Source organism: Lithobates pipiens, unplaced genomic scaffold (genome assembly GCF_037356315.1).
Source record: "Lithobates pipiens isolate NorthernLeopardFrog02 unplaced genomic scaffold, aLitPip1_a1.2 Scaffold_8, whole genome shotgun sequence".
In the NCBI taxonomy this organism is placed as follows: Eukaryota; Metazoa; Chordata; class Amphibia; order Anura; family Ranidae; genus Lithobates; species Lithobates pipiens.
This window is the reverse complement of record NW_027507903.1, coordinates 172,432,307-172,458,799: the sequence shown is the minus strand read 5'-3', so window position 1 is coordinate 172,458,799 and position 26,493 is coordinate 172,432,307. Positions and strand designations below refer to the sequence as shown.

At 45.0% G+C, this 26,493-nt stretch overlaps 1 protein-coding gene across 1 annotated transcript in view; it reads left to right on the top strand.

Annotated features, from left to right (window-relative positions):
• The window catches only part of SLC26A5 (solute carrier family 26 member 5), a 129,166-nt gene that overhangs the window by 84,041 nt on the left and 18,632 nt on the right, over nucleotides 1-26,493 (top strand). Inside the window, exons 10-16 of the mRNA XM_077468999.1 lie at nucleotides 4,343-4,456; nucleotides 5,706-5,783; nucleotides 7,181-7,276; nucleotides 8,757-8,863; nucleotides 10,741-10,810; nucleotides 12,516-12,608; nucleotides 17,938-18,048. Coding sequence (XP_077325125.1) covers nucleotides 4,343-4,456; nucleotides 5,706-5,783; nucleotides 7,181-7,276; nucleotides 8,757-8,863; nucleotides 10,741-10,810; nucleotides 12,516-12,608; nucleotides 17,938-18,048 — 669 coding nt within the window. The remainder of the gene's footprint in view (nucleotides 1-4,342; nucleotides 4,457-5,705; nucleotides 5,784-7,180; nucleotides 7,277-8,756; nucleotides 8,864-10,740; nucleotides 10,811-12,515; nucleotides 12,609-17,937; nucleotides 18,049-26,493) is intronic.

The window sequence follows — 26,493 nt, the reverse complement described above, 5'->3', positions numbered from 1 at the left end:
GTGGGGTGAGCAGCTGGGCATTCCCTGGGAGGCCGATTCGGGGGCCATCTCACTTCCTGCTCTTCTCTCCCACGTCCCTATCTCCCCTCCTTCCACCCTCTGGGGGGGTGCCTGCATGTTCTGCGGGCGGTGTGTGTGGAGTTCGCTGGGTTTCTCACCTGTAGATGGCTCTTTGCGGCTAGTGTTGGTCCTGGTCACGGTCTGGGGGGGTCCCAAAAGGTGTCTGTGGAGGTGTTCTTGCTGAATGCAGGCAGCACTGTTCTGTGATTTCTCCTGTCACCTGATGGCGATGTCCAGCGGCCATTTTGACTGTGGGAAAAGCAGGTTCCCCCTGTGAGCCTCAGCAGCCATTTTCTATAGGATTTTCCTGTTGGTTGCATTGGCGGCCATTTTTTTGAAGCCCGAGCGCTCTTTTCACTGCAGTTCTCTTGTGACAGCTTTACATGTGCTCTCACATGCTGTTTCCTGTGTCCACTGTGTATACAGGACGCTGGATGCCTTTTCCCTGAACGCTGGTGCAAGCTCTGCAGATCGTTTCACTGCTATTCTATACAGCTGCTGCCGACAGTTTCTTCACTCTGCAACTGGGTAACCTCCTAGGGACTACAGGCATGGCTAGTAACATTCACAGAACGCCCCAGGGTGGTGAGTCTGGCGCTAGGTACCCCTTGAAAGGGTTAATCCTGTGTCTAGGGTGGTCCCTTCAACCTCTCAGACCTTAGATCCAATGTATTGTATAAATTCAGATATAGCTGGAATCAATTCTCAAAGGACAAATAAAACCACACACACACCATGGCGTCCTTCGAGAACTAATTGTATTGAGTTATCACAAAGTGATTGATATAGTAAATTTCACGTCGCACAGAATAAGAAATGCGCAGTAGACATCGAGACGATTACAGCTGGTCAAGACAAAACGCTATAGTTCGTTGTTCTAAGCTGGCTAAAATAATATGAGTAAAATATAACAAGAGACAGTACATGATTTCTCCAGTAGCTAAAGGAATGCTGAGAAAATGTGTGAAAGTTTTTTTAGATAAGTGTGTGAGAACAAATGAGTTAGAAGAAATCACATGTTGAGACAGTTATCTGAGAAGTTAAAGGGGTGTTCAAACTGTACATATTGTAAAATGGAAGTTTGTGAATATTAAGATGGCTGACAGAAACAAGATGGATGCTTAACATAACCATAACCTTTCACCCCTCCCCCCAGGCGGCGGCAGCAGGAGGGCGGGACCTTCACTGTCCTAAGTCCCCTTGCAGGTGGCAGACAGGGTAGGGTCAGCATGGCTTCAGAAACTGGTGTTTCTTCCCCCCGAAATCCAGGCTATTGCAACCGGGTCACCTGTGGATAGCGCTGTGCCCATGGACACCCTGACGACAGTCCTTAACTCTGCTAAAATAGAAGCATTCACTGTGTACAGTTGTTTATCGGCCATTTTTGGTGTGCCTCAGTGGAAAGCATGGTCAGGGGCCATGTTTCTGTAGCTCGGCTGCCATTTTCTCTGATTATGTCCTTTTATACAGGACAGCCATTTTGTTGTAGTCCAGCACAGTTTTTATGCTCAACGCTGGTCCCTGCTGCTCAGAACAGTGCGGATTTTCATTCAGGACACCTGGGAGCTGACACAGGCACTTGTATCTGAACGGCGCAGAACTCTGTCAGGGTGGTTGGTCCTGCGGTGGGGGCCCCCTCAGTCTGCAGCAGCTAGGAGGGTGGGACTGTGCACCTGTCTGAAGTCCCCAAGGGTGGCAGACAGGGTGGGTCAGCATGGCTTCAGAATCTGGTGTTTCTTCCCCAGAACTCCCTGCATTTGCAACCGGCTCGTCTGCAAACAGTGTAGTGCCTTTGGACACTTTGTCGGCAGTCCTTGAAACGTTCGTTGCCAGGGTGGAGGCGGTGTGCAGGTGCAAAGGTGGTAAAAAGTGGCCCCTGGCCCCAACCCACCCCCCCCCGTGAGGATGAGTCCCCGTCCGGGTCCGTGCAAGACAAAGCGCTAGTTGGAGCACTTATCACAGCTGTGCGTGATACCCTGAAAATTCAGGATACAGCAGGTCCCTCTGCTGAAGTAGTGGTCCCATAAGCCAGCCCATACACCTAAAGGCGTTTCCGTATCTGACTTATTTCGATAAGTTCATATACAAGGAATGGGGAAGACCGCAACGGACCTTTTCGGTCCCAAAAAGAATGGTGGTGCATTACAACTTTGATGAGAGCCTTAAAAAATGGTCGGCTCCTCCGGTCGTGGACCCCCCAGTATCCAGGTTAAACAAAGTAATCACAATCCCGATAGAGGGGACTCCTGCATTCAAGGACCCTACTGACAGGAAGGCCGAGGCAGTGGCCCGTTCCTTGTTTAAGGTAGTGGGGTCAGCGATACGACCAGTAATGGCCACAGCATTAATATCGCAGACACTTGCTGCGTGGGCAAAACTATTGCAAGAAACTGTCTTTAGGCGCCATCAAGGGCTGTTTTTTTTCCCAACGACCCCTGGCGTCTCTCTCTGAGCACCTTTTATACAAGGGGTCCAGCATGGTGTTATCGGCACTTCAGAAACCGCCGTTTGAGAACATCAGGGAAATTCCCTTGTTTCTCAGAAAGTGGTCTTCCTAGTGGCCATTACATTGGCCAGGAGGGTTTCGGAACTGGCGGCCTTGTCTTGCAAGTCGCCCTATCTGGTTACCCACAAGGATAAGGTCCGCAACCTTCTTTTGTACCGAAGGTGGTTTTGGCTTTTCACCTCAATGAAGACATTGTGTTACAATCTCTGTGTCCTAAACCAACACATCCTAAGGAGGTGGCCCGCCATTCCCTGGACGTGGTCTGGGCTTTAAGGGTTTATCTGTCTGCCACAGCTCCCTTCCGGAAGTCGGACTCTCTATTCGTTTCAGTAGGTGGTCCGAAAAAAGGATTGTCGGTCTCGTCGTCCACCATTTCCAGGTGGATCAGACAGATCGTGGTCCAGGCTTATGCCTTAAAGGGACAGGTGCCCCCTTTTCCTTTCACGGCCCATTCCACCAAGGCAATTGGGACCTCTTGGGCCTTCCGACATCAAGTGTCAGTAGCCCAGGTGTGTAAGGCTGTGACTTGGTCGTCTGTTCACACCTTTACAAAGTTCTACAAAGGTGGATGTAAGAGCATCTTCTGATGCCTGCTTTGGTCCCAAAGGTTTGCAGGCAGCCGTGTAATGTTGCAATTTTACACTTTCTTCTTGTTAAGAGACAGTTGCCTCTTTTGAATTTAATGCACTCTGATGCATGAGTTGTCTGCAAGTTCTGATGCGGTTGGTTCAGATGGTGGCTCCCCCTTTAGGGAGCACCTCTGGTTGTGGGTGAAGTTATGTTGCTTTCCCACCCCTTGATATGACACTGCTTGGGGACGTCCCTACGGTCAAGATTACTGGAGCTGTGTCCGTTAATGAATGAAAGAGAAAATAGGATTTATGTACTCGCTGTAAAATACTTTTCTCTGAAGTTCATTGAGGGATACAGCACCCACCCCTTCTATTATTTTACGTTATACTGCTTGTTGATGTACTGAGCTGCAGGAAGCCGGCTGTGGGGTTATTACCAGAGGGACCACCCCCAGGGCGGAACTATAAAGTTCTGTTTTTCACATGTATATATGTTCTGCCTAGTCCTCTCCTGAAGGTGGCGTAATAACCTACGGTCAAGATTACTGGAGCTGTGTCCGTCAATGAACTTCAGAGAAAAGGATTTTACGGTGTGTACAAAAATCCTATTTTTGCAACAACGTTGAGGTTTGAGTAGAAGGTGATTTGGAGTCCCATGAAGTTCCTGTAAATGCTAACATTATGAAAGTATTTGCAGAGACACAGGGGGTTATTTACGAAAGGCAAATCTACTTTACACTGCAAGTGCACTTGGAAGTGCAGTCGCTCTAAATCAAAGGGGTAGATCTGAAATAAGTGGAAGCTCTGCTGATTTTATCATCCAATCATGTACAAGCTAAAATGCTGTTTTTATTTTCCTTGCATGTCCCCCTCTGATCTACAGTGACTTTACTTTCAAGTGCACTTGCAGTGCAAAGTGTATTTTCCTTTTAGTAGATAACCCCCATAGTGTTATGTCCCTAGCTACATGCTTTTTCCACATCTGTTAATGATGGTATGTCAAGCAGGCATTGAATAATGACATAGGGGGTGTGCCTATTTTTAATATACCCAGAAGTTTGCATTTTGTGGAAGGTATAGTAAGTGTCAAGCTAAAGGTATTTGTTTTGCTAGTTTACTTTCTATTACTAGAGGTCAATTCAGATAATCTTTAATCTAAAAATATAGTTTTTTAAATGTTTAGTAATCTGTTTGCATTTTGCAGGAACTTATTGCTATGGGGATGTGCAATTCTATTGGTTCGTTCTTTCATACATTTGCTGTGACATGCTCAATGTCTCGTAGCCTAGTTCAGGAGAGCACTGGAGGAAATACACAGGTAAGTGGTGAGAGTTGAAAATACCCATTTATCTTTACCACAGTCCAATGTGTAGACTGTATTTCTCTTTCTTGTGGTGTTTCCAGCATGTTGTAATATCAATAAATATGGTCAAACAAACAGTTTTTCGCTTTGCCTGTTTGTAAATCAACCTCCTTTATGATGAAGGGGAAAAAACAAATCCAACAGTTTTGCAACTTTGTTATGTGTTGGTGAAACTTTTAAGAAACACAGGTTAGTATATCATGGGTTAGTAGCTGCTTCGTCCCTATACCTTAAGCCCCCTTTCACATGGGCGGATAGAAATTCAGCTATTAGCTGCGAATAGATCAAGTTATCTACTGCAGCTAAACTCAGACAATGTTTGTAAACGCAGCTAATTGCACTGTGCAACCGCAAGTGAACGCTGTGCCAGGATTCTCTGAATTTCAAAACAACAAAACATGCTTTTAACAGAGGCAGAACAGGAGATTGATGTCGGCCTACTGCTAGGGGCAGGTCTTTGTTTCCAGGGACAGGCGGAGTGTGATTGGCTCTGAACTCCACCTTCTCTCCTCCCTGGATTTTTTTATTTTTTTTGTTTCCAGGTAAGAAAAAACATGTAGCCCTTCCTCGTGTGGTAGTTCTGTTGCAGACATTAAGGCTGCATTCACACTTCAGCGTTTTGAATTGCAGCAGATTTTCTGCGAATCTGTCCATGTTTTGAAAGCGCTGAGGTGTGAATGGCCAATTGAGGGACTCACATTTTGAGAAGCCATTCATTTGCATGACACCTCCCATCGCTGCGCGGGTCTGCCGTAATTGTCGCGCTGCAATCACGGCAACACCCATCACAAGATGCATGTCGCCCAAAAAAAGTTCAGGAGTTACTTTTGGGTGACATGCTTCCTGGAATTCGTGTTGCCGCAATTGCAGCGCGATTTGTCGTGCAACAATCACGGCAGACCCGCACCGTGATTTGAGGGGTCATTCAAATGAATGGCATCTCAAATGCGAGTCCGGCAATTTTGCCATTCACACATCAGCACTTTCAAATTCGTGGGCAGATTTGTGGCAAATCTGCCCGTGACTCAAAACGCTGAAGTGTGAATGCAGCCTAAAACTGTAAATTGGTTTGCAGGAAATAAAATTTCAGTGGGCCGTTTAAATTTCTTTTATGTTTGTTTTTTTCAGAAAATAATTTGCATATATGTTTTAGCTGACCCTATTGCGGCACATTTTATCTGTGACTGTAAATGCTATCCTCTAGATTGCAGGTTTGCTGTCCTCCTTTATGGTGCTGTTGGTCATACTGGTCATTGGATATCTATTTGAACCATTACCTCAGGTATGGAAATGGAACAACTCCTAGACCTGATGTGTACTCTTGATTTTTGAACATTGTGTCTATTTTGTGAGCATTCTTTTGTATGTATTTTGACGTGATCTTTTGTGTGTTTTCTACTATTGTAATGCACACCAAAATATGTGTATAGTTTACAATAGATGTAATTGCATTTATTTCAGCGGGCCCTGTTTGTGTATATAATGCAGTATTGAAACCATTTTAGAGGGCTTCAACAACCTCACGTGTATACATGCGAAGGGCCCATTAAAATGCACGTGTTTTTGTTTTTTTGAGGGGTTGGTTTTAAAAAAAAAAAAAAAATATTTTAATTTTTTATTTTTTTTACATGTCTTGATTAACCTCTTAAGGACGAGTCTCTTTTTTTTTTTTTTTTTTTTTTTACATGTGGTGTTTACAAGATAAAAACTTTTTTTTTTTTGCTAGAAAATTACTTAGAACCCCCAAACATACATTATTATTATTTATTTTTTTATTTATTATTATTTTTTTTTTTTTTGGACACCCTATAAATTAAAATGGCAGTCGTTGTAATACTTTTTGTGACACTGTATTTGTGCAGCAGTCTTACAAGCGCACTTTTTTGGAAAAAGAATACACTTTTTACACTAGAGAATGCAAAAGGTTGGGACCAAGTTAAATTCAGACACTGGATGTAAAAAATATAAATGATGTAGCAGAACACCAGTCATGGAGTTCAGCTTTAAAGTTAAATCGCCTTTTTACTGAATACTGTAGTCTGTATCACATGTGGCACCTGCCTCACTCCTGTCATTTTAAATCCTGTTAGATTGGGCCTCATGCACACTGGTTTATTGTAGACGCGATTGTCCTGACAGTAAAAAAAAAAAAAAAAAAAAAAAAAGCCTTTAAAAATGCACCTAAACTACATTTTCTTTTTTTTTTTTTTTCAAACACATTTTAGGTGCATTTAGGTGAGTTTTTGGATGTTTATTTAATTGGCCAGAATTGTAATTTATTCTGGCCTTGCATTTTAAGCTCTCTAGATGCGTTTTGTATTTTTTGTATGCCCAAAAGCTCCTCTGCTAAACTCGATTCTTCTGCATTCAGAAGAGAAGCTTTTACTGCCTCTAAACACTGCTACTCCTAAGCTCCTTTAAATGCCTATGTATGTATGTATGTATGTATGTATGTATGTATGTATGTATAAACACACAGGCTGGTATTGTGGAGGGTTCAAGGGTGAGTTTAGGAGCAGCAGTGTATATGAACCAATATAAGCACTATAGCTGATTTGTTATCGCTGGATTTCATATGCTTTAGTGAAAGTGGAAACAAGTATTTCATAAATATACTATAATTCTGAACTAAGGTGCAAAGAAACGGATTTGTATAAAAAAAATTATATTTTATTACAGGCGGTATTAGCAGCTATTGTGATGGTAAACCTAAAAGGAATGTTCAAGCAATTTGCAGATATCCCACATTTATGGAGAACAAGCAGATTAGAATTGGTATGTGTGAAAATGTTTTAACATAGTCCAAACCATTTTATTTTACTTGGGGTTTTAAGCCTTGTACTTTGATATACAGTCTGTGTGTGTTGTTTGTTTTTTTTTTTATTTTGTTTTTTTTTATTTATTTTAAAGTTAATTTTTTTAAGCTTAAAATATTCGCACATGGTAACGAGACGTACTTAAATTTTATAGAGTTTCTATTAAAACACTCATACATTGTTGTAGGCTATATTTAAATTTTTTTTTTCTCTAGCGGCTAATGTAATTCTAAATATTCGTACAACCAAAAAAAATGTTTTAAACTAACCATCCTAATATATTAGTTTGGAGTCTTCTAGCTGAGCAATAGAAACCTCACAAAAACTAACATTTATTTATGCAGATTCTTAGGGAGGAGGAGTGGCTCTACAGCACTGGACTGTGAACCAGGCATCCTGGTTTCAAAACCAGCTCCGTGTGACCTTGGGCAAGTCACTTTATCTCCCTTTGCCTCAGGTACCCTACTTAGATTGTAAGCTGATTGGTGCTGCTGTTTTTCTAATTTGTCCTTTTTAAAGAGTAGTATTGACATTGGTAATTGCCTTAACAATCAAATACAACTTGGCTTTATTGAAACGGGGTTTGCTATTGAAGCATAGCAAAGAGATGTTGTAAGGGCTTGGGAAAGGAGCATGCATATAACACTGAAGGTGCTGGGCTATAGAGAACGCATTCAGCTCAATAGTGATATTTGCTGCAGATTTTGTCTTGCCATGCTGTTATTTAGTAATTTGTGGCACTTCACTTTGAACTGTTTCAACAGTCATTTCTTATTGTCGGTTACAGATTCTAGTTTATCTGGTCTTAGGTCTGAATACCCTGGTTATACACGTTTACAAGGGTGATTTTCTACTCGAGATTTGTTTTTTTTTGTTTTTTTTAAATGGGGAACTGTTAATTGAGAATGGAATCCCAGAGATTTTTAATCTAAAAGACTTTTGATCAGTCTTGTGTAATAATAATGTGCACTTTATTTGTATCGTGGATGTATTCATAGCCATGGATGTTTTATCATATCTATACGTCTGAATGAAAGGCATTATTACCAACAAATTTAGAGCCTGTGTTGAAGGGCTTTGGGCTTGTGTTGATGGCATCAGTTTGACAAACTTTTCTTCATTCAGAATTCATTGCCAAGTGCATCTGGCCTCCAAGTGGGTTGTGTATACCCAAACCCATTGTATGGGAATACAAAAACAGTTTAACGTAAACAGCCCCTCAGCTCAGGCCCTTGTGATATTTTTCGATGTCTGATCAGTATTCACCTTATCCCTATATGATCCACCGTAATTTATAATCTTGCAGCAATTTCTAAATTTGCAACAGTCTTGCATGCTACACATTTCTTAATTTAAAAACTTTTAATTATTCACAGCTCTTATAAAGAAAACTGCAATATAGTTTTCAACTGTAAAATGTATTTTGTTTCACTTTTTAGTGTATTTGGGTGGTTTCCTTTCTGGCATCAGTTTCCCTTGGTCTGGACTATGGGTTGATTGTTGCAGTGGCCTTTGCTATTATAACCGTAATCTACCGTACACAAAGGTTTGTTTTGTTCAACTTTTTCTTTTTTTTTTTTTTTTTCTGTATCATCACCTAAATGATCCGCACATAAGTAGATGCATTATTTGCTGGTTTCTATGTATGGAGCTGGAGTAACTGAAGCAGACGTGGAGGTAAGGTCTTTCAGAGGGCTGCATTTTTCATGTTTGCTGCTTTATACAATTTGGCCTGGTTAATGCAGCAATCTGAATCCCTGGCAAATTTTTATTAGATTGTGCAGTGATCCTATTTCTACAGACATCCGTGTATATTTCAGTTTGGCAGATGTAGAGACAATTAGCAGTTGGGTTTGAGATTCTTGTCTGAGCTTGTATTCTGGTCAGAACCCGGAAGTCAGCTGTCATTGCTTGACCAATGAACTGTGGAAAGGGGATTCCCTGCCCTGCAACTAATGTACACAAATGAACAGAGATGTTTGTGACATCATTGACTTAATATGGCCACGTGACCATATTAAGCCATTGACATTGGAACAATTTTGCAGATTGGAAAGGTCCAAGTAAAATTAGAAGTAGCACACAGGCACCTAGCATTTGTAGAATGAGAAGTCATAAACCGTACTCTGTAGGATGGATTTACGAAGAGTGGGTGAAAGCCTTTAAGGTCTTTTTTACAGTGCATGAATTAAGGTAAACAACCTTGTGTGCTGCAAAATGCCCCCTTCCAGTCCCCCCTTAGACTTGCCTAAGCTTAATTGGATCCAGCACTGTGCACAAGAGCAGCAGTTCTTTACAGTCTCCCTCCTAACTGATCTCTATCAAATGCTGTGATCAGGGAGCAGGGGGCAAATCCAAGCCACCCGGTCTGTGTCAATAGATGCAGATAGGGCAGCTCGGGAGTAAGCCCGCATGAGTGCCACCATAGAAAGTTGTATTTTATGGGGGCAAAGAGGAGGGCCAGGATTGCTGGTGAAGGACCCCAGAAGAATCGGATTTGGCCTGCCCTGTACAAAATCATTGCAAAGACAGGTAAGTATAACCTGTTTTATTTCAATAAAGAAAAAAAATATCAAGCTTTAATGTCACTTAAAGGCAAAGAGTCTGTGCACTTTGCAAGTGCGATTGTTTAAGCTTCCCTTTGATAAATACCTGAACACATGCAAGGAATTTTTTTTTTCTTTGATATGATTGGATGATGGAAGTCAGTAGTGCTGCAGGTTGGGTGCCCCCCCCCATAGCAAGCTGCTTGCTTTGGGTGCACTCAACAAGAGGGGGAGGGGCCAGGAGCACCGAAGAGGGACCCGAGAAGAGGAGAATCTGGGCTGCCATGTGCAAAACCACTGCACAGAGCAAAAAATCACTTTATCACTGAGCAACGCCCCACCTACCCACCAAAAAATGAAGTCAGCAGCTACAAATACTGTAGCTGCTGACTTTTTTAATATTGGGGCACTTACCTGTCAGGGATCAGGCACCCAAGCCGATTTTTCAGACCACTCTCGGGTGCTGCTGCCGCCGCCATTTCTTGTAATGGAAAAACGTCTGTGAAGTCTTGCAGCTTCACGACCGGTTCCCTATTGCGCTTTGTGAATGGCTCGGAGGCGGGGGAAGGAGGAGGGGGGCCAAACTTCCAAGTGACCTGGAAATGGAAGCAGGTACCTGTTAAAAACAGGTACCCCCTCTCCCCCTTAAAAGAAAGGTGCCAAATGTGGCAGTGGAGGGGGGGGTAAGCAAACAAGAGGAGCTTCCCTTTTGGGTGGAGTTCCGCGTTAATTGTCTGTCATGTTGTCAGAGCTAGGTGCTGTATTTATAACATTATCTTGTGTTATATATGCTTATGCATTTGCTTCCATTTCCTTTAAATTTTAATATGTTGACAGATCTAGGTAATGTATTGATATTCTTTTCTTTTCGTTTTAGTTCAAAGTACAGAATCCTAGGGCAGATTCCAAACACAGACATATACTGTGATGTAGAGGAATATGAGGAGGTAAATGTCATCTTTAAAACTCATCTTTAATCTATGGACACTTTCATTTCGTTTCCATGCAATTAGGGCCAGTTCACACCAGATGCAGTTCAGTTTTTTTCTCCACCAATACAGTCAGTTCCGGTCAGTTTCTGCACCGGAAACTGAACAGAAACTGACTGCATAGTGTGAACTAGAGCCATTGGAATACATGGAAAACACTGTGCATGCATTTTTAGTGCAGAAAAAAAGCGCATGGAACTGAACTGAACGGAACTGCGTCTGGTGTGAACTGGCCCTATACAATGAGATTCACAGTGCAGTGCAACAATGAAAAAAGTCACCCTGTAACTATAACTATGATTCTCAAATCCTTTAGTAAATCGGCCTCACTGTGTCTATATTAGTAACGAAGTTATGGCTGTGCACCCAAAATATTCAAATTTTATATACTGAACTGTACTGATACTTTTATATACTGAAATGAAGTAGCCAGCAAAATTTTAAAAGCATTTTCTCACTCATTTACCTCCATACCTTTTTGGCCTCGCCAGCCAAGACAAACTGTACTTTCGTTTAAAGTGGTGTTGCCACCAAAAAATTAAAAGTGCTTAAAATTCGTAAAAAAAATAAATAAAAATAATTGGCAAAAAAAAAATTTTTTACTCACCTCTAAATACCGGTTGCTAGGGGGTCCCTCGTAATCTGCCTTCCTCATTGCCCAGGCTGGTGACATCACTTCCCCTCGCGCCGCACATTCACCTGGGACCTGTCATGTGTCCCAGGTGACTGTACGGCGTATCACGGCGCCCTGCGCCGCTCGCGCATGCGCAGTGGGTGCCCGGCTGTGAAGCCACAGCCGGGTGCCCACAGTATGCATGACGGCGCCGCGAGCGGAGCGGGGAGCGAGGGGGGGGGCTTCGTTCCCCCGCATCGCTGGACCCTGGGACAGGTAAGTGTCCGATTATTAAAAGCCAGCAGCTGCAGTATTTGTAGCTGCTGACTTTTAATTTTTTTTTTTTAGGGGGTACCCCACTTTAATGCCATTTGATGTGAACCCAAAGTTAAATAATGCTATCTGTAAAATTCTATTTGTACTGCGTAATGACCTAACAAATCTTTACACTAGCTTTCTTGTACCACAGCAGTAATTATGCTTAAGGTGGGAGTGCCAGCACTGACATTCAGTCTCCAGAGATTGTTGCAAGTATTTATATAGAACTTGGCTGTCGAACAGCAGCCCAAGAGGACATGACTATTGCTCATTTATAGTCTAGATGGGAGGTGATACAGGAGTTTGGGGGCTTATATTGAATAGTGGTTTATTTTCCAGCAAAACAATGTTTCTTTTGACTACCAAGATCCTGCCCTACCTACTCACCGTGCACAGCAAAAAGGCTCTTGGAGGTGTAGTTCTGTGGGTATCCCTATGTTAATGGGAATAAGCCCCTGGGCGGCTACCCTTGGTAATGATGTTACATGGAGCAATAAAAGCTGTTTCCCTCTAAATGAAAACCGTAAAAGAAAGCTATAATGGTGAGCCATACTGTAGAGTGAGAAAGGCGGGTTTGGGAATACATTTAGACTATACACTTAAAGGTTGTTTTTTTGTACATAGGCTATTGAACTCTGCAATGTTTTCTGTTCATTAAAAAGTACACTGATGGGATGTCTAGTCAACTGTGTTTGCTACTATTAATCTTTTGATGAACATACTGTTTTATAGACCAAAGAAATCCCTGGTATGAAGATATTTCAGGCCAACACCTCCTTGTACTTTGCAAACAGCGAGCTTTATGTTTCTGCTTTGAGAAAAAAGGTAGAGTATTTGATATGCTATTTTTACCTGAATTACACTTCTATGCCATTTTACTCACTAATTTCATAGGACACAGTAACCTGCTCTGCTGACACTTCACCCCCCAGTGTTTACAGATGGAAGGCATGAATCGGTGAGAGATTGCATAGGACAGTGTTCACAGCCAAGACATGAGATGGCATAGCACATTGTAACCTGCTGTGGTGACTTTTCAGTGTTCATGGCCAAAAGATATGAGACTGTTACAGCAGAGACCTTAAAGCGGAACTTCAATCATCTTTTTTATTTTTTTTATTTTTTTTCAGCTATTAAATCTTCTGCCCTTGTTCTAACTTTTCCCTGGGAGGTCGACTAGTGGGTCTCTCGCTCTCCCTTTTTTCTCTCCCTGTCCCTTCCCTCCTCCCCGTGCTATGGACCGCTGTGTGACTGGGTACATGGGAGTGCGGTGCACGTACCTGGCAGGGGGCGGTGTTGGGGGTCCACTCGTCCTCTTCCCAGTTTCTTGGCCGGGGGGGGGGGGGGTGTTTGTGTGTGTTTGACATGTGGGGATGCTGCCGCACGCTCCATGGCCATTTTACTGGGGCCGCAGACATCTGAGGCGGCCATTTTCTAGTAGCTCAGGTAGTTTTGCCTCTAGCACTGGGTGCTTTCCTTCTAGAGCAGCACGCTTTTCACACAGACAACTCGTGGATGACAGACGGCAGCAGCACAGCGCAGTACCTGGATCAGGGTGGTGAGGCCTGCGGGAGGCCCCTCAGTCTGTGGCAGCTAGGAGGGTGGACATTTTTTGTGACTTGTCTTAGGTCCCTAAGTGGTGACAGGCGAGTGTTGCTCAGCATGGCGTTGGAGACATCACTGTTATTGCAACTGATTCCCCTGCACCTGCGGTGCCTATGGACGCTCTGTCGGTAGTCCTGGAGGCCTTTGTTGCCAGGGTGGAAGTGGCGTGCGGGCGCAAGGGGGGTAAAAAAAACACCCCCTTACCGACTGGGCCAAGTTGTTGCACCGCGAGTTGGAGAAGCAACATGCTTCCCCGGTGTGGAGCTGGCGGAGCAGTTGGTGCAGGGCCTTAAGTATGCACACAGTCCAGAAAAGGTAAGGAGCCACGCCGTAGGCAAGGGCCCTCCTTTTCTGCTCAGAAGCGGATTTTTCAAGGTGCCTGCTGAGGGACAAAAAGCATCTCTGGTTTCGCAAACCAAACAAGCCTGCGAGCAAATCTGTTATCGCATGAAGGTTTGCCCCCGCCCGACTCTCGGGTGCAGGGGTCGCCTTCGGGAGTTTGCAGCCCTGTGGCCCTCACTACTTTCCAACCAGTGGGTCTGCGAACTGGTTTCATCAGGATACAAGATAGTTTCTTTCTTGTCCGCCAAACAGATTTATTTTTTTTTCCCCTCCAACTTTCATCTTCTGCTGTTGCGCGGGTGATGGTACCTGTACTGACACTGAAAAGATTTCAGGGATTCTACTCCAATCTGTTTGTAGTCCCAAAGAAAGAAGGGGTCCGTCCGGTCCCGGACCTCAAGGCCCTCAACAGCTTTGTGAAGGTACAAAGGTTCAGGATGGAATCGGTTCGCTCAGTGGTCGCTGCACTCCATCAGGGGGATTTCTGGCATCCCTGGATATCAAGGATGCATACTTGCATGTCCTCATATGCATGAAGCATCAGAGGTTTCTGTGTGTTGCAGTCGGGGACGAGCACTACCAATTTGTAACTCTCTCCCTTTTGGACTGGTGTCTTCACCAAGGTGCTAGCCACAATTTTGGCTTTGCTAAGGCAGCAATGGATTGCAATCGTGGGTTACCGGGACGACCTCCTTCTGAGAGCAGCTTCCGCCTCAGAATTAAGGGAGGATGTGGCAATCGCCATGCAAACTCTTTGGGAGTTTGTGTACTGAACCTAACGGTTGGTGTTGGTGCCGACTGAACACCTGGAGTACCAGGGCCTGCTTCTGGACTCCTCAGAGGTGAGAGTCTTTCTCCCTTCGGACAAGCTGCAGACTCTTCAAGCTGCAGTGATGTTGTTGGTGTCCTGCAGGTGGTCGTTGCTGCGCTTTTGCATGCGAGTCTTGGGTCTCATGGTAGCCACTTTCAAGGCGGTACCGTATGCTCAATTCTACACTTGAGTCTTGCAAAAGGAGATCCTGTCCAAATGGGACAAATCTCCATTGTCCCTGGATTGTCAAATTCTGGTGAGCCAGCTAGTCAGGGATTCCCTGCTCTAGTGGCTGAGGTCACCGGTCCTTTGGTTCGGGAAGTCATTCCTTCCTCTTCATTGGATGGTGATCACAACGGACGCCAGTCTGACCGGTTGGGGGGGAGTTGGGGCATACAGTCAGCCCAGGGTCGCTGGACCAAGGCAGAATCCCGCCTGCCGATCAACATGCTGGAACTTCGGGCGATGAGGCGGTGCTCCCTCCACGTGGTCACAGAGGCTGCAGGGGTGTCCGGTCAGGATCCAGTCGGACAACGCCACGGCAACAATGTCAACCATCAAGGAGGAAAAAGGAGCTCGGCTGCAGCACTGGAGGTCGCTCGCATCCTACAGTGAGCAGAGCGGTGCGTGCCGGCTCTGTCAGCCGTGTGCATTCCTGGCGTAGAAAACTGGCAAGCGGCCTACCTAAGTCGTCAAATGCTGGACCATGGGGAATGGTCGCTACATCCGGATGTATTTCGGCTCCTTTGCCTAAGGTGGGGCATGCCAGATGTGGATCTCATGGCTTCCCGACTCAATCGGAAAGTACAGAGGTTTGTGGCCAGGTCAAAGGATCCCTGAGCGGACGTGGCACACTCGGTGGCTCCATGGGGGCATTATCGGCTGATTTTATGCTTTTCCCCCACTCAAACTTCTGCCATGTCTGCTCCGCAGAGTGCAGGCCGTGGGGATTCCGGTAATTCTGATTGCCCCAGATTGGCCTCAGCGTCTGGTACGCCAACATAGTACAAATGGTGGCGGATGTTCCTTGGTGACTGCCAATGCGAGAAGACCTTCTGTCGCAAAGGTCCAATACTTCATCCTACTTTACCGTCGCTGGCTTTAACGGCTTGGCTATTGAAAGCCAGGTGCTAGGGGACCGAGGTCTGTCGGATTCGGTAATCTCCAATATGCTGAAGGCATGGAAGTCCTCTTCTTGGAAGATTTATCATCATACGGAAGGCCTACATATACCATGTGTGAGGAAATGGGGTGACGTCCGCGCACATACTCCATTTCCAGGATCCTGCTGTTTTTGCAGTGAGGAGTGGATCAGAAACTTTCCTTAAGCACCATCAAGGGGCAGATATCGGCTTTGGCTGGCTTTTTTTTTTTTTTTTCAGCGACCCTTGGCGACACATTCATTGGTGAGTACGTTTGTTCAGGGGGTTTGACATGTGGCCCCTCTGGTTCAACCAACGCTACCTTCGTGGGATTTGAATCTGGTGCTCTCTGTGCTTCAGAAATCGCTGTTTGAAACCATTAGGGAGATCCCCTTATTGACACTCTCTCAGAAAGTAGTCTTTCTAGTGGCTATTACATCTGCCAGCAAGGTTTCTGAGTTGGCGGCCTTGTCTTGCAAGTCTCCTTACTTGATCCTCCACAAGGATAAAGCGGTGCTGCATCTGCAGCCTTAGTTTCTGCCAAAGGTTGTTTCAGCCTTTCATCTAAATGAGGACATTGTGCTTCTGTCCTTATGTCCTCGGTCGTCGCACCCCAAAGAGGTGGCTTTGCATTCCTTGGATGTGGTCCGGGCTCTGTGGGTGTATCTGTCTGCTACGGCTCCTTTTTGGAGGTCGGACTTGCTGTTTGTATTGGTGGCTGGCCCAAAGAAGGGACTGGCGGTTTTATCGGCCACCATTTCTCGGTGGCTCAGACAGATTATGGTTCAGGCTTATGCCATAAGGAGGCGTACGCCTCACTTTCCTGTCACGGCACATTCTACCAGGGCAGCTGGTCCCTATTGGGCTTTCTGACATCAAGCATCGTTTCCCAGATGTGTAAGGCGGCGACCTGGTCTTCCGTTCACACTTTCACAAAGTTTTACAAGGTTAATGTGAGAGCATCTTCAAATGCTTGCTTCGGGTGCAAGGTTTTGCAGGCGGCTTTTTAAGGTTGCAGCTCCTCCATTGAGGAGCTCTGGTTGTTATGGGTGGAGTTTTCTTGCTGTTCCCACCCCTTGTTTCTTTGACACTGCTTGGGAATGTCCCTAAGGTCAAGATGAAGATACCATGTCCATCAATAAACAAAAGAGAAATAGGATTTTTGTACTCGCCTTTAAAATCCTTTTCTCATTGACGGACACACCACCACACCCCTCCTATTTATGTTTGTACTGCTTTTGACAAACTAAGCTGCTGGATGCAGTGTGAGGGGTTATAGCCAGTGGGCAGTACTGTGCTGTTTTTAACACTATGCCTAGTCCTCTCCTAAAGGGGGCGATGTAACCCTAAGGTCAAGGTGAAGTTGCTGTGTCCGTCAATGAACTTCAGAGAAAAGGATTTTACGCGAGTACAAAAATCCTATTTTTTTTTTTTTCTGCAAGTAAATACCTTATACAACCCTCTTCCTTTTTCTTGTCTGGGGGAAAAAAGGGGCAGCACAATGGTGTAGTGGTTAGCACTCTCGCCTAGCAGTAAGAAGGGTCACTGGTTCGAATCCCAACCACGACACTACCTGCCTGGAGTTTGCATGCTCTCCCTGTGCCTGCGTGGGTTTCCTCCGGGTACTCCGGTTTCCTCCCACAATCCAAAGGAATGCAGGTAGGTTAATTGGTTTCTGCCCAAAACTGGCCCTAGTATATGAATGGGGACCTTGGATTGTGGGCTCCTTGAGGGTAGGGACTGATGTGAGTGTGCAATGTACAGGGATAGGGACAATTGTAGACACTCACTCAGGTTGAACTGGATGGACTGGTGTCTTTATTCAACCTTACTGTGAAAAAACCATAGGCTTATGACATCATGCACAGCTCTCTTTAACTCTCGAGAGTCATAAGACTGCCAATGAGAGCTGCAGAGTGGGATTTGTGCCTGTAAATCCAGGAAGTGAACAGCCAGCAGTTTCAGCTGCCCAGTTAAAATGATTGCAGCCAGACTTGGTGGACAATAGTGAGAGATTGCATAGTAACCTACTCTGCTGGCACTTTTACCACCAGTGTTCACAGCTGAAAAAAATGGCATCAATGTGTTCTCCCTTACTTTAGTGGGGATAGCTATTATTATAGTAGCATAACTTTTACCTACAAGAGTACGGATTTATATGAATCCATACTACATGTGTTCTACTGTTTAAACTAAACTGAATCATTGATTTGTCTTAACATATTACTAATAACATGTTTGTTTTGCCTGAAAGACTGGAATTGATCCAAATACTATATTAATTGCCAAGAAAAAAGCACAGAAGAGGCATGCTAAGGAACTGAAGAAATCGATTAAAAGTGAAAAGAGAGCAGTTATAAAACTTGTAAGTATTTGCTTACTATACATAGACCAGACTTCAAAATTTCCACTTGCCTGCTCCCATTTGGCGGTTGGAAATTGGCCTAGGGCGAGTGTGAAGCCACATCGGAGGGGGGGCGCCTCCAGCAGGCGGGGTTTAAAGGGAGCCGAATCTCCTAGCAAAGCTAGGAAACTGGGGAAGGAAGAGGAGAGCTGGCCAGATGACAGAGGGGGGGAACGCCTTCTTTGACGCAGCTTGTATCTGAAACGCCGGCCGCTGTCCAATAAAGTCCCACTTCTTATGATAGCACACTAGTCCAATGCCAGGAATTGAAGTAGTGTGATGTCTATCATAGAAGCCGGTCCAGGAGGCGGGACTTTGACAGCGTCTGGCGTTTCAGATAAAAGCAGTGTCACAGCAGGAGATCCTCTCTGTTATCTGGCCGGCTCTCCTCCCTGTGATTCCCATGCAGAGATAGGCTACATTCATGGGCACTGATTAAGTTGTTGTTAAATGTTTTATGCACAATTAAGTTACAAAAATAATTAACAATGTAATTTCATGAGATAATTTTATGAGGGGATGTTTAGGGGTGGGGCAAGGTAGGGGTTAGGTGGGGGGACAGGTTCAAGTAACTCCTAAGCCCTGGCTAGACATTCATTTTATACATAAAATTATGACTTTTCAATGCATTTACCATGTGAACTTATGCAGCCCCTTAAATATCTGCTGGGACGTTATTGGAGGAAATATTACATGTTCAGTATGTATAGTTGTGTTCAAAATAATAGCAGTCCAACTTCACTAACCAGATCAGTCGCTGTTTTTGGTATAAATTATATTTCTATGTGGAAAATAATTTACTATTAGGTGTAATAGAAAGAGAAGGGGAAGGGCAGAAGGATCCAGAAAAAGGACTGAGGAATAAGAGGAAAGCACCACCACACCACATCAAATTTGATTCCAAGAATGGAAAAATTAATCTATTCAGAGATTCAGCTGGACCGTGGGCATCAATCTGGATGGACCACACCTTATCCAACTTTTTTGGACAGTTTCCTCTTTCATAGGTCAATTTTATACAGTAGTTAAACTGCATTAACCACATACACCTAACTAGTAAGCGGCGGATGGGGTTGCTTCCACCCAATGAGAATCTCTCTGCGTGCATATAAGAGTGTAAAATGGACATAGTTTCTTATATCTAGAGGCTACAATATCTTCCATAATGCCCAGCAGCACCAGCGGGGGTCAAGCTGTAGAGACCACTTGCAGAACTCGTTTAGATCTGCAATCCAATTCTTTGTGCAAGCGGATAGCTGGGCATTGCCACACCATGTGAAAAAAGGTTTCAGTAGGGGACGAACAGCGTTTGCAGGTAGAGGTTGGCAGTTTTTTACCCACAGCTTAGCTCTGAGGGGTATAATAAACACCAGTTCCTTAGAAGTGGGCACCTTCTTAAGTGGAATAAAATGAGACCTTTTCGAGGACCGGTCAACCACCTTAAGGATAACTGTGTTGCCCTGGGAGTTGGGTAACACCACAATGAAATCCATAGACAGTTGGGTCCAGGGCATCTCTCCATTGGATATGCTTTGAAGGTGGCCCACTGGAAGGTATTGTGGAGTCTTACTCTGAGCACACACAGAACAGGCAGCTGCGAAGGCAGTTACATCGCCATGTAGACTAGGCCACTAGAATTGTTGGGAAAATGGCCCAAAAGAGTTGATTCTTCCCAGGATGCCCAGCAGCCTTGGAAGAATGGTAAGTCCGGAGCACGGCAGTACAGAGACTCTCTGGGACAATGCAGTGGTCACAAGGTTTCTCAGGAGGAGCATGGACCTGAGCAGCAAGCATTTTGTCACCCAAAGGAAAAGTGAGACTGGTGTGAACCATAGCCAGAATACAATCGGGAGGAAACGCAAGAACCGGAACCTACTTCGTCTTGGAAGTGGAGGAAAATTGTCGTGACAAAGCATCAGTCCTTACATTCTTTTGTCTCATTCTTACCTGGTACTATGTAATTGAAACTTGACAAGAAAATAGTCCATCGCTCCCTTCTGGGAGAGAGGCGTTTAGCCTCAGACAAGAATGTGAGATTCTAATGGTCAGTAAGAATGAGAACCGACACAGTGGTACTTTCGAGGAGATGTCTCCATTCTTTCAGGGCTAAAATGATTGCTATCAGCTCTGTCACCAATCTTGTAATTGTCACCTGCAGAGTGCAATTTCTTGGAAAAGTAGCCACAAGCTTGCATAGCGCTCTGAGGTAGGACGTTGAGACAGAAAGGTGCCAACTCCAGTCTTAGAAGAATCAATCTCAAATATATAAAAGGCAACGTAGGATCAGGATGTGCCAACACAGGAGCAGAAACAAAGGCAGCATTGAGACTTAAAGGCCTTAATGGGCTCCAGAGACCAACTCTGTGGATTACCGTCATTTCTGGTCATATCAGAGATAAGTTACGTTTAAACTTCCGATAATAGTTGGTAACGCCAAGAAAACGCTGCATAGGATGTAAACTCACGGGTCGGGGCCACTGTAGGACTGCTGAAAGTTTCTCTGGGTCCATCGAAAAACCAGCAGTGGAAATTACATAAACTAGGAATTTAGCTGTTCACGATGGAATTTGCACTGCTCCAATTTACAATAGAAAGTGTTCTCTCTTAGTTTCTGAAGCACATGACATCTGTGTGGTGGCTCTCCAAGGACTTCAAAAATATGAGGATATCGTTGAGATAAACCACCACACATAACTGCAAGAAATCTCGGAGGACATCATTAATAAATTCCTGGAAAACTGCCAGGGCATTACAAAGGCCAAAAGGCATTATGAGGTACTTATAATGGCCTGTTCTGGTATTAAACACAGTTTTCAACTCATCACCCTCCTTTAATCCTCACGACATTGTATGCCTCTCTCAAATCAAGCTTTGTGAAAACAATTGCTCCCTTGAAGCGGTCAAATAACTCTGTAATCAACAGAATTGGACAGGCATTCTTAATCGTGAAACGATTGAGACCCCTATAATCAATATAAGGTCTCAGTTCACCACTCTTCTTCTTCATAAAGAAGAAACCAGCACCAGCAGGAGACAAGGATTTGCGGATGAAACCTCGAGAGTGCGTCTGTAACATACTCCTTCATGGCCTTAGCCTCCAAGACCGAGGGGTATGGCACCAGGTTGAAGGTCAATTGCACAATCATACGACTGGTGTGGAAGCAAACTACCGGCTTGACCTTTGCTAAAATCGCAAGTACTTCTCTGGCAGGGAGGAGAGTGAAGAGGTGCAAAGGACTTTGGCTACCTTCTAGAAGCATGTCTTACTGCATTGTGGTGACCAGGAGAGAACCTCAGGATGGAACCAGTCAAGAGGGATTGTTCCTGTGTAACCAAGGATAACCAATAACCAGTGGAAACTTAGGTGAGGAAATAACTTGAAATTGGATTATCTCATGGTGAAGAGCCCCTACGGCCATGGACAACGGAACAGTCTCATGAGTACCATGTGCAGGTGTAGAGGTCTCCTGTCAAGAGCCTCAATGGCAAGTGGAGTGTCATGCAGCAGAATTGAGTGCTTTTGAGGTAGCATCAATGAACAGGCCTGCAGCCCCAGAGTCTATTAGAGCCTGTATCTCGACAGACGACTCGGCCCAAGAAAGGGTAACTGAAACCAGGGACTTATCCTTCTGGATAACGTAGGGCGAAACAACAATACCACCCAAGGTCTGTCCGTGACAGGACCTCAAGGTCCGGGCGTTCCCTGGACGGGTAGGACAAGACTTCAAAAAGTGACCTGCCTGGCCACATTAAAGGCAAATCTCTTCCTCCTAAGCCCCTGTACACACGGTAGGAGATTTCCACAACCAAATCCGTTGGATTTTGTCCGTCGGATCTTGTCCGAAACTGTTGCATACACACGGTCAGACAAAGTTGGTGAAAAAATCCGATCTTTCAGAACGTGATGACGTAATTTCGTTACGATGGGACTACATTCAGGCTAGTAGCCAAAAGCTTTGATGTAGTAATTTGATCTGAGCATGCGTGGCACTTGGTCCGATCAAAATTCTCTACACATGATCGGAGTATGTCCGATCGGCCCAGTTGGTCGGGAAATATTTCCAACATGTTGGAAAATTGGGTCCGACGGATATTCCGACGGAATCAGTCCGATGCATACCACACACAGTTGGATTATCCGACGACACGGTTCGATAGGACACATTCCGACGGATTCTCCGACCGTGTGTACAAGGGCTTAGGGTTCTCTCATCCACAGAGAAGCGTGAAGCCCAAGTGCATGGGTTCACCTTCACTGACACTCTGTACCGGGAGGCATGGGAGGTGAGGGTGGGACTCACAGCTCGGAGACAAATGTACAGGAGGCTTCCCGCAAGGGCTCCTTAAGAGTCTTTCTCTGAGTCCTGGAGTCCATGAGGATGGCAAATGTGATCAACTTCTCCAGCTCAGTGAGTAAATCTCGGGCTTCTATCTCATCCTTGATGGTATCTGAGAGACCATGAGAAAAAGCAGCCACGAGGGCCTCTGCTGCCAGAGTAAAGAATTCAATGACTTAATCGGCAGTAAGGATGGGTGAACGGTTCGGCCCGAGCACAAATTCTGACCGAACTTTCGTTGTTCGGACGTTCGAACAGCCGAACAAACGGGTCGTTCGCCTGTTTGGCGCCCTGAATCAACCACAATTGCATTGTGGCGTTGAACATTGCTTTGCAAGCCCTGATTGGCTGAAGCAGTGAAAGCTTCAGCCAATCAGGGCACAGAGCACTTTCTGAGTCATGATTGGACACTGTCATCATGACTTTATCCAAACATGGCTCATTTCCGCCCCAGAGTATAAAAGTATTCTTTCAATGGCAGCCATTTTTCAGTGTGATTCTGGCATGGAGAGAGATAGAACAGGGCTCTGTTCAGTGCTATTCGTTAGTGTGCTATACTGTGCTGTTTTGCTTCAAATGTCGGTGTAGAATATTCGTGTCAATCTAGGGATAGTGTGGGTATAGTGAGGAGGACCATCATTCAGCTTTTCATAGTGTGCCGCTAGAGTAGGGACAGATCAGATAGTTTGTGTAGTGTAGTGAGACCGTGTCAGTAATCTTGACATTAGTATATAGCTAGAGTAGGGACAGTTCAGATGGCTTCAGTGTAGTGACGATTGAACACGGTTTATTTGATTGCGTTACTGCCAGTTTAACGCCATATCGTATTGCGCGCGTTACTGCCAGTTTAACGCCATATAGTTCTGTGTGTGTTACAAGTTTAACGCCATATAGTTTTGTGTGCGTTACTGCCAGTTTAACGCCATAGAGTTCTGTGCGTCACTGTACGTTTAGCGCATTGTATTGCAGTATATTGTATCCATGGAATGTGTCTGTGTAGTGTGAGTACTCAAATTAAAGTGCACCAAACACCTCTTTACATTGATTAAAGTACATCTACGTACAGATTTCAACTTCTCCTTTACATTTACTTATAAGCACTGCCCCCTCCATCCCAATAATGTCTGAGAGAACAAGGAGAGGCAGATGTTCCCTTGGCACTTTAAGCCACAAATGTGTCCACAGGCAAAAGTGGGCATGGTGGTCAGTCCTCAGGCAGGGCTTAATTTCCAACTGACCCATGCGGTGATCCTGCTCTTCCAATCTGGAAAAAAATATTACCAACAAGTGGATTCACTGCATCTTCTGAATTCATGGCTTTTTCTACTGGCAGAAACCATGAATCAGACTGAGACAGAAGTACAGTTAAATACCACTAGTTTAATAATAAAAAAAAAAAGGTAAACCGTAAACGTAGTCAAAACATAGCCAGAGTTCAGGAACCGTAACGGATAGTCAGACCAGCCTACTACACTCATCTCTGGCTCCCTGACATTTTGAACAGTAAGCAGGATCTGGAGCCAGAAGGAATGTCAGCCAAGCAAGTCTATAACAGGGACGCAGGAGAGCATCTCTAGAAATGTGACCAAGATGAAGGCAGAGATCATCTGGACTGGACAGCTTAAGTAGGCAGGACTGACAAACAGGATATCAACAGGTGAGTCACTGTGGAGAGGATCTGGCAATTGGGCTGTACTGTCCTCTACTAAATGCCTTAAAGAGGAAGTAAACCCTGATGAGTTTACTTCCTCTTTTTTTCCCTGCAAAGGTAAAGCATAATGGACTACTATGCATCGCATAGTAGCCCATTATGTGTCACTTACCTGACACAGGAGCCAGCAAAGTCGCGCTGTCCCCTGTAGTCCGCCGCATCCATCTTGCTGGTGGCGTCTCGCAGCTCCGCCGCTGTCATTCGGCGAAGCCGCGATGACGTCACTCCCGCGCATGCGCACGGGAGTCAACAAATGCGGCAGCTCCATTTTTGGAACTGCCGCGTTCAGTGTGCCTGCGCGCCGCTGTCTACGGCGCATGCGCCGTAGACAGCGGTGCCCGTTTTCGGGCAAATATCTCCTAAACCATATAGGTTTAGGAGATATTGCTTGGACCTACAGGTAAGCCTTAATCTAGGCTTACCTGTAGGTCAAAGTGGTTTGTAAGGGTTTACAACCACTTTAAAGGCATCCCAAATAACTGCCTCATTAGCGGTGCCAGGTTTAAGACCCCAATATGTGAGCAACTGCGTCCGGATGCATTATCTACCTCCGGGTTTGCAATCCAGTATCTGGATAGTCTACACAGCTTGTCATTCATATTTTGGGACATCTGCACCAGCACTGGTGCGTGATCGGAAATTCCTCTAGGCAATATCTTGGCCTGTTGAATCCTGGAGAGGAGAGGACCCCCCGCATAGGCCAGGTCTATGTGGGAAAATGTTTTGTAGGTGGCAGAATGGCACGTATATTCTCTAGAGGTTGGATGTTTCCACCTCCCAGACATCCCACAGACCATAGATCTCCGCCCAACATGCCAATTCCATAAGGAGGCCACTATCAGCAGAGAGTCTGTCCACTCCAGGATCCGGAGGCATGTTAAAGTCACCCATTATCAGAATATTATCTGTAGCACAATTGGCCACCATCTTAATTATTCTATGTAGCAGTTTAGTTGAGGCTGGAGGTGGCAAATACATGCCCACCAGCACCAACTCCAGGCTATCAATCGCCGCCTATACCGACACATACCGCCCATCTGGGTCAAGATCAAACTGTAACACTTGAAAGGGTAAGGACTTTCTAACTAGAATACTCACATCCCTGGCAAAATTAGAGAAGCTGGAATCATAATGGAAACCTATCCAGGGTTTTTTAAGGCTGTGTTTTATTACCCAGCATGTGGGTTTCTTGAAGGATACATGTATGAGGATTATAATCCTTCAAGAAACGGAATACCAGGGATCGCTTAACAGGACTTGAGCCCCCATGTGTTCCATGATACTTCATTAAAGTGAGCCAAAGCAGCAAGAGAAGACTTTTTGCCTAGGAACTCGGTGAACTTGCATACCAGATGGAGCGGCAGTGCCCGGCCCTGAATCCTAGTAATATACATTGTACATCAGCAAGTCCTTTGAAATTAGCATTTTCAAATAAAACGTCAAGAACAGAACGCTACAGTCCTGCTCCCCAAAAACATTTCCCTGCTTCCCCCCTCCCTGCCAACCCCCTTAAAACTGTGGGGGGCCCAAATTCCCATACTGTTCATGGTGAAACTTCATCCCTTTGGGGCAGTGTGTCCAAGAGACAAAAGGGTATGTTGCCAAAAATAAATTGGAATAAAAAGGGAAGTATACTGCAGAAAGGCACATCCGGTAATCCAAATAAGGTGCAGGACACCCAGCAGTACTGGGGGTACAAGGCTTGTAGAAACAGTAAACGTCACAAGCAAAGCAGGTAATAGTGCGTCCAAGTGTCTCCATTCTCCCAGGATTCATTCAAGATATGAAGGAGGGTTCCTATAAAAAGGGGAAGTACCCGAAGGTGAGGAGTACAGGAACCATAGTGGGACCCCCAATTGGCACCCCTCCTGGCACAAAAGGCGCATTGAGCGTTACCTCATGACGAGAATAGATCCCTCAGCTGGCAGAGAGACAGGCAGAAGACATCCTGGCGTTGGTGAACACTGATTTCCAGGAGAATGACCAGGAGTGATCAGGCTCTGCGACGGGTATCCAACCAGTTAGCTGCTTCCTCCGGCGAGGTGAAGAACCACCGCACTTGACCACCATCTTGGACCCTGAGTCTTGCCGGGAACAGCATACTATATTTTATGTTCTTTTCTCTGTCAGGAGTGAACATTATCAAAAGGTCTTCCTAAGGTGCTGGGTCTCAACAGAATATTCTGGGAATACCATGAGTTTAGCGTTTTCATATCTCAGTTCTCCAGAGATCCTGGCCTCCCTAAGCAGCAAATCATGGTCGCGAAAATTCAGCAACTTAAAAATAAATATAAGAATAATCCCAGCATTAACAGTGCTTTAAATTTTTCCAAATGTATTCGGTGCAGCAAATAGTAT